An 8023-nucleotide genomic window follows, 5' to 3' on the forward strand; every position below is an offset into this window, starting at 1 on the left:
CCCATGTCCTCAAGGACTAAACGAACTACTCACGAGACATCATATGGAACATGATCAGAGGTGATATGATAATGAATAACAATCTGAACATAAATCTTGGTTCAATGGTTTCACTCAATAGCATCAATAACAAGTAGAAATCAACACCGGGAGAGTTTCCCCTATCAAACAATCAAGATCAACCCAAATTGTTACAACGGTGACGAGATGAAGCGGTGGAGATGGCGGTGATAATGATGGAGATGATGACGATGGTGATGGAGATGCTGTGCAGCTCGATGACGGTGACGATGGCGTCGATTTCCCCCTCCGGGAGGGAATTTCCCCGGCGGATTCCTGCCGCCGGAGAGCTCTTTTCTCTCTGGTGTTCTCCGCCCCGCAGAGGCGGCTGTGACTCCTCGCGACTATCCTCTGTGGCTTAGGTTTTCGGGACGAAGACGTACGCGAAGAAAAGGAGGCGAGAGGGGGTTGTGGGCCCCCTCCTCACAGGGCGGCGCGGCCAGGCCTTGGGCCGCGCCGGCCTATGGGGTGGGCCCACCTCGGGTCTCCTTGGCTCCCCCTTCTGGCTCCCTTCGTCTTCTGGAAAAATAGGATTTTTCATATAATTTCCGTCAACTGCTGATCTTTCGAAATATTGCATCCTGACGGTACGTGTTTTTTCCAGCAGAATCCTGGCTCCGGTGCGCGATCTCCAAATAATCATGAAATATGCAAAATAGATGAAATAACATAAGTATCATCTCCAAATATGAAATATATCAATGAATAGCAGCAAATTATGATATAAAATTGTGATGCAAATTGGACGTATCATCCAGCAGCTACCATGTTGGTGTCGTCGTACCCACGATCTTTCCTCCCCTTGTGCCGATCTTTTCGACCGCCCGAGTCATGCCTTGGGTGATCGTCATCTTCATCATCGCTACGCGGACGAGGTTTTCTCACATTATCTTCTCCATCAACCCAACTGTTGGGGATTTCCATCAACTTGGTGATAGTCTTTGGTTTCTTTCGACCAAGCTCTTCAATGTACGCTTCCTGACGAATGCCATCACTGAAGGCATCGATTGCTCTGTCGATAGAAACGTCTTCGGCATCGTTTAATAACTTGGTAAACCTTCCGATGTACGCCCGCATCGACTCCTTTTGCTTCTGCTGGCAGTGACGTAATTCCTCGATTCCGATAGGCCTCTTGTAAGTCGCTTGAAAGTTTTTGACGAAAGCATCGACCAAGTCCTCCCATGATTTGATGGAGCCCTTTGGTAAACCCCTCAACCAAGCTCGTGTCGAATCCTTCAGGTAAAGCTGCAAGCATTGCATTGCCGCTATCTGATTCCCCTTGTGTAAAATCACGGTTTGTAGATAATCATCTATCCAGGATCTCGGCTCCTGCTGTCCGTCGTATTTGTCAGTGTCAGTGGGAGTAGGTTTGAACCTTTTGGGTGGAATTGTCTCTCGAATCTTATAACTCAAACAATCAGCTTCTCGCATCTCGCTGTCGTACTCCTGAGTTTCTTCGGAATTGCTGCAATCATACCCTCCTCATGCGGCTCGTCGTCGCCGAGCTTTATCGATCCTACTTTACCGAGCTTAGGGTTGACGGAATCCTGCAGGCTAACACGAGACATCGGATACCAAACAAACGGGGAGAGAGATTTACCCAGGTTCGGGGCCCTCGACGAGATAAAACCCTTATTTCCTGCTTGTCTGATCTTGATTATTGAGAATATCGGGTTACAATGGGGTAGCCGAAGGCTTTGACTAAGAACTCGACGAGAAGCTAGATTTGTGTGTGACCTAACTCTCGACTTATGGTGGTTATGGCTAGATTGATTGTCTGTCCCTCGGCAGCGCCTATCCTGGCCCTTATATTGCGAGCCAGGTCTCGAGAGGTCTGTCCAGGTACGACTAGGTTACAAAAAGTGCTACATCTAAACTTCCCTTGTTTCTTCGTCTCCTTGCCTTGTTCTTCAAGAATCCTTCACGGGAACCGACATGGCGGCCTATCTTGGTTGGTGGATGATCTTCATGGGCCCCTGGTTGGGCCGTAGGAGGTAGTTCAATATTAGTTACCCGAAGGGTAATGCCCACATCACCAGGACTCGTCGCTGCGGCCGTGGATTTCACTCGACGCCGACGTCCTTGCTATGCGTGAGGATTCGATTCCAGCTTCTAGCTAGCACCTGGATGGCCCATGGCCGCCGCCGGCCTTCCAACTTTCCGTGGCGGCCCTCCTCCTACCCATCTTCGCTGCAAGGGCGAGGGTGTGCTCGGCCTCCTCTGGCGTGATGGTGCGCTTGCCGCTCATCTCGCACTCGTGCACACGGTGGCGCGTTTCCGGAGGTCCACAGCTTGTCATGCCTCAAGGCGGGCGAGGTCAGCGTCCTGGGCCCTCCCCTTCCGGCGACGATGACGCTGCTGCCGGCCTAGCTCCGTCTCGAGGCGGAGCTCCTCCTTACCTGCCTCGTGGGCGCGCCGCTCAGGTGAGGGCATCTGGACGAGGCGGTAGGCATCCCACCTGGGCGATGAGCTCGTTTTTTCCGCCCGATAAGGTCGCCTAAATGGTGTCGATCGGCCCGGACGGAGGCCTCGTGCTCCATTCTCTCGCGAGTCATTTCAGCGAGATGGTCCTCGATGGTGGCGTTGAGCTCCGCCATCTCGCGTTGGGGGACGATGTCCACCTCCTCCTCGGCGGCGTGGTGGAACACGAGCCGTGCCGCGTTCCTCCCGGGGTCGGGCGCTGGCGTCTCCTCCGCGGCCCCGTAACAGTTGTCGGTGGCCTCGTAATAGCCACTCCCGTCTGCCTCCATCTTCTCCGCATCCTATGCCCCCTTCGTCGCCCCCTCGGCCGCAACACGAATCACCGTCGTCAGCGACCCATTGCGCATCCTGCTGCTCCTCCTCCAGCATCCGCGGGAACCTAGCGCGGGCGGCGAGGGAGAGCTTCGCCCACGTGGTCTGCAGGCTGTGTGGCATGGTGATGAAGGAGGAGAGGGCGCCGGAGAAGGTAGATGGAGAGTGGAGCATCGGAGGGTGTTGTGAGCTCTACGAGGTCGCGTGCGACACGTTTTATGGCCGGCGGCCTTGGCGTGAAAATTGAGCGCGAGCGCGCGCCCTAGTACCCTTTCACGCGCGTGGGAACCCTGGTGCGCGTGGGAACTTTTCTGCGCGTCCCCCCTGCCCCCCCCCCCGCGCCATTGCTGTCCCGTCGAGGCATGCCATGACGCAGGGCTGGCAGGGAAGATGAGCCACGTGGCACTTTTTGGATCGCCGCGTTGTGTGCAGCGTGCAACCCAAACAGTTTGACGGATGTGGCTTGCTATCTGCCTGTCCGTATGACCACCCAAACAGTTACAAACGGACGCGCTGATTTGAATCTCTCCGCTGGAGATGGCCTTATATATTCTCAAACACAGACGTGAAAAGGGTTAGACTAGGTACAGACATATTGACTAGTTGGTGTTTCCAGTTTAATGATGCGTTGATGACATTTTACATGTCGCTTACTAATTTACCGTTCTGGTGTTTCTAGTTTAATGATGCGTTGATGACATTTTACACGTCGCTGAGTAATTTACCGTTCCTGAATATTTCGTTACCGGTACACTTGAATCTGAAGATTAGTTCCCCGAATCCTACACACGCTTACAAAGTCGTTCCACGAAAAACCAACAATTTTAGTGTCAGTGTGTAAAAAGCAGATTCTTGTGTAAAAGAAGGTTGTCTAGGTGGCGTTTTTTTTTGTCTTTTTTACACAAGTCGCAGAAAATGTCAGTTTTTCCTAAAAATTTGATGTGCTTACATAGAGTGTGGATACCTAAGTGTGAAAATTTTCGTTCTATTTTTTAGACATTTTGAAATATTTTTTTCTGGCAGCAGAAGCAATGCTCACATGTGTTGAATTAAATTTATGTCTTCGAGAACTTGTTTCCTAGTGCTGCACACATCTCTCCACCATATTTAGGGAGAGGATGGGGTGTCCATGGTTTCGGGCGATGGGCGTGAGAGAGGCAAAAATAGAAAGGAAAAGAAGCTAGAGTGGAGCGGGCGTGGGACACAGGTGCGTGGATCATGGTGAACACGGAGACCATGTCCTCCCTCACTATCTCTCCACCATATTTGGGAAGAGGATGGGGTGAGGAGTCTTTGGAGATGCTCTAAGGCCATTACAATGCAAGGTGTTTAGATGGGTCCTTACTAAAATAAATCATGCATTTCCGTAAGCACCGATGCATATTGTATAGGAGAGTTGTCTAGTTAGTCATCTGCCTAGTATACATGAGCACCGATGTTTAATCAAAAACCGGTTTATTTCTCTAAGCACATATTATAAGCACATTGCATTGTACATGCCCTAATGGAACCCCGCTCCATCATGCACTACGGAAACGCACGATGTGCTGACGGCCAAACTGTGCCAACAGTCTTTTATCGAGGTCAGAATCATCACTAGCTACTTGGATGATGAACCCTGTCTAGCTCTGGGATCCTCTAATTTCTGAATCTGAATCATCCTTCAGGTCATCACCGGAAAGCTAGAAGCATATCGACTAGCTTCCCTATTGTAAACGTGGATGAAAGTTGGGAAACCGATGATGCTGAAAAACAAATAAGGCAGCGCCAGAAAGCTGATATTGAGCTCACAGCATGGGAGGACAACAGCGGTGGCCTGTCAGCGAGGGCCGCCGGGCAAGGCTTGGCGCTGAGGCCAAAGTCTGGCAGTCAGCTGTGGCCTGGCTCTCGCTCTCTCGATCTCACTCTCTCTCTCTCTCTCTGAAGGAACAAGAACGAAGAACAGAGACAGTTTGTTTTGCGCTGCGTGCAACCTTGCAGCTTTTGTGCTTTCCTTCTCTTCTATTTATTTCACGAGAATACAACAATCGTGTCTATCCTCACGGAGCTCATGGTGAACGTGCCATCCCACGTCCGAGCAGATCGAGCAGCAGCTCTCCGATCGTGTCAAAGACTAAGCCAAACGAGCTTATCTAAACCCTGAAAACTAGCTGACGAACTAACTGAAACTATCGACACCTATAACTGAATATTGACACTGACGAGCTAGATTAACTGATATCAGCCAGATATGAACAACAGCCAGCAAGATCTTTTAGCAGCCAGGCTGGTGCCTTCGTACGGTGATGGCCTGCTCGCCGTCAGGAAATCATCGAGCACCCCGGAGTTCCAAGATTCAGACAACAGCATTTCTTCAGTCTGGCTGAGGAGCAAGTGGAACTTGAAACCAGACGCCTTCACTCTGCCTCTCCAAATCCTGCTCTTGGACAGCCTCCCAAAGCCTCTCTTCGACAACCTACCGAAGCCCATCACTGCTTGGAGAAACAATGCTGCCAGGGATTAACAAGAGCCTCAGTTCATTTGTATGCCATATAATTTATCCATGGCCGCTGGTGATCTTGGTCCAGGTGTAGAAAGTACCTGAGGAGTTTGTTTATATGGTCGCGGTTTGGACAGTGACAATTACAGACGAGATGCACTTCATTCATAAACTGCAATGCGAAGATGATGCCGAAGAGACATTGTTGGATATGTTAGCTCTACATACATAGTGTATCAAACCTGTTGTGCCAAAACAGCAGTTTGTTTCCTTTTTATGGATTCTGTAGTGTGGTACGATAGTGCTCTAGCAGTTTGTTTTCTGTTTATGGATTCTGTAGTTTGGTACGTCTAGATGAGAATTTGTGATGTGAACTCTGTTCTTGATAACGTTAGCTATAAACTATTGCAGAATTCAGGTGCTCTTTCGAACAGAACTGCAGGAGTGCCAAAATTGTCCATGTTCTTGGCAAATTGTGCTAACAGATGAAACAAAGGCAATGTAGGAGCTACCAAACAGAAAAAATACTAATGAATGGCAAACTCGAAGCAAGAGCACCAAATGAAACAAATGCTAATAGAAAGGTGCATGCAACAGGTGCAAGTCAGCACAAAGAGAGAGCTTAGTACAAACGTTCAGATGCATCTAAAGTTAGCACATAGGGAGAGCTTAGTACAAAAGTTCAGCCGGCGAGATGATAGCAATTGAGAAACAATGGTTACAAGGATCTATATACTAGGACAATCATTTAGCTAAGGACATAGTTAGACAGATTGAGCTGACATAGCATTCTCGTAGTGGTAGGAGCTCGGGTCCTGCCGTGTCTAGGACGCAGATTGTAGGGGAAGGAGGGAGGTTGCCGCGGACGAGGGAGAGGTCGGCGGCGGCAGGGAGCCGTGGCGGCGGCCAAAGGCGGCGCGGCGGCTAGGGTTTGGAGAAGACCGACTCCTTTGGGAGTCGGCAATAGTTATTCTGATTATTGCTTGTCCCTTCACGTACGATTACATCTAGTATTTATAAGCTGAAAATCAAGAAACTAAATGGGCTAAGCCCCTAATTGGGCCCATGGTTGGGCCCCCTCCTGGAATATGTGAGGCCGGTCATAACATCTCTCCCCGCCTGCGCAAACAGCTCGTCCTCGAGCTGGTAGTCTGGATAGTGGAGGGAGAAGTCATCGCGCTGCTCCCACGTGGCCTCCTCCTCGGGCAGTCCCTCCCACTGAACCAGCAAGTACCAAACACCGCGACGTAGCTGAGCCCGCAACACCTTTGCAGGACTCGGAAGAAGACGGCCATCCGCAGCAGGAGGAAGTGCTGGTGTCGCAGCAGGAGGATCTCCGCGGTAAGGCTTCAACAGCCCCACATGGAAGACATCGTGGATGCGGGACCCGGCCGGAAGCTGAAGACGATACGCGAGCGTCCCCACGCGCTCCAAGATGACGAAGGGCCCAGCGTAGCGGGGGCCCAGCTTGCGCTTTGCGCGCGGGTCCAGGGACTGAGTGGAACGATGCAAGAGACGTAGCCACACCCAATCACCGACCGCATACTCCACCTCGCGATGATGTCCATCGTAATAGTGCTTGGCCAACTGCTGGGCCTGCACAAGACGTTGCCGCACCTCGGCCAAAACCTCATCGCGGGTGCGGATGAGCTCGCCCGCTATCTCCGTCCGGGCGGTCGCCAAATCCACCGGGAGAATGGGCGGCGCTGGACGGCCGTAGACCACCTCGAATGGCGTGGCGCGCAGGGCTGAGTGGTAGGAGGTGTTGTAGCAGTACTCCGCCCAGGACAGCCAGTCCACCCACGCGCGCGGACGGTCCCCGGTGACGCAGCGCAGGTACATGGCGATGACCTTGTTGACCACCTCTGACTGGCCGTCTGTCTGAGGGTGGAAGGCGGTGCTAAACCGAAGTTTCACCCCTGCCAACCGAAAGAGGTCGCGCCACACATGCCCTGTGAATACCGGGTCACGATCACTGACAATCGACGCTGGAAATCCGTGGAGGCGGACAATGCCGTCGAAGAAGGCACGAGCCACAGACGCCGCAGTGTATGGGTGGCCAAGCGCAATGAAGTGGGCATACTTGGAGAAGCGGTCAACCACCGTGAGAATCACCGACTTGCCGCCCACCTTGGGAAGGCCCTCAATGAAGTCCATGGAAATATCGGACCAGACCTGGGAAGGCACCTCCAGTGGCTGCAACATCCCAGCCGGCCGCAGGGTCTCAGTCTTGTTACGCTGACACGTCACACAAGAACGCACCCAATCCCGGACCAAGGTACGATCACCGGGGATATAAAAGTCGGCGCGGAGACGATGGAGGGTCTTCTGAATGCCCTCGTGGCCTGCAGAATGGGCCATCAACAACACCTGATGGCGGAGGTCATCGTGGTCTGGCACGAATATGCGGCGCCCATGCACAAGCAGGCCGTCGGCCACGCGCCATGGCGCGGCTAACTCGCCCGTCTCCAACTGCTGCCGCAGGAGCTGGGCGTCAGCCGCCACCTCAGTTGCCTGGCGAATGGCGTCGAAGAGGGCGAAGGAGGGTCCCGAGCGGAGGCACATCACCGCCCCTTCGGAAACGCCGTCCCCCTCATCCTGGTCCGCGTCGCGCCGGGACAGGGCATCCGCCACCGTGTTGAGGCGGCCAGGCCTGTACTCGACGGTGAAGTCGAAGCCGAAGAGCTTGCT

At 52.6% G+C, this 8023-nt stretch overlaps 1 protein-coding gene across 1 annotated transcript; it reads left to right on the forward strand.

The window, feature by feature from the left end:
• The first annotated feature begins 4357 nt into the window (after positions 1 to 4357).
• On the forward strand, positions 4358 to 5356 carry LOC139830389 (uncharacterized). The gene is made up of 3 exons (XM_071818390.1): positions 4358 to 4436; positions 4521 to 4721; positions 5082 to 5356. Exons 1-3 carry the CDS (start codon positions 4358 to 4360, stop codon positions 5354 to 5356), a joined length of 555 nt encoding a protein of 184 aa, XP_071674491.1.
• The last annotated feature ends 2667 nt before the right edge of the window (positions 5357 to 8023 follow it).

This window comes from Lolium perenne, chromosome 4, assembly GCF_019359855.2.
Source record: "Lolium perenne isolate Kyuss_39 chromosome 4, Kyuss_2.0, whole genome shotgun sequence".
Lineage (NCBI taxonomy): Eukaryota > Viridiplantae > Streptophyta > Magnoliopsida > Poales > Poaceae > Lolium > Lolium perenne.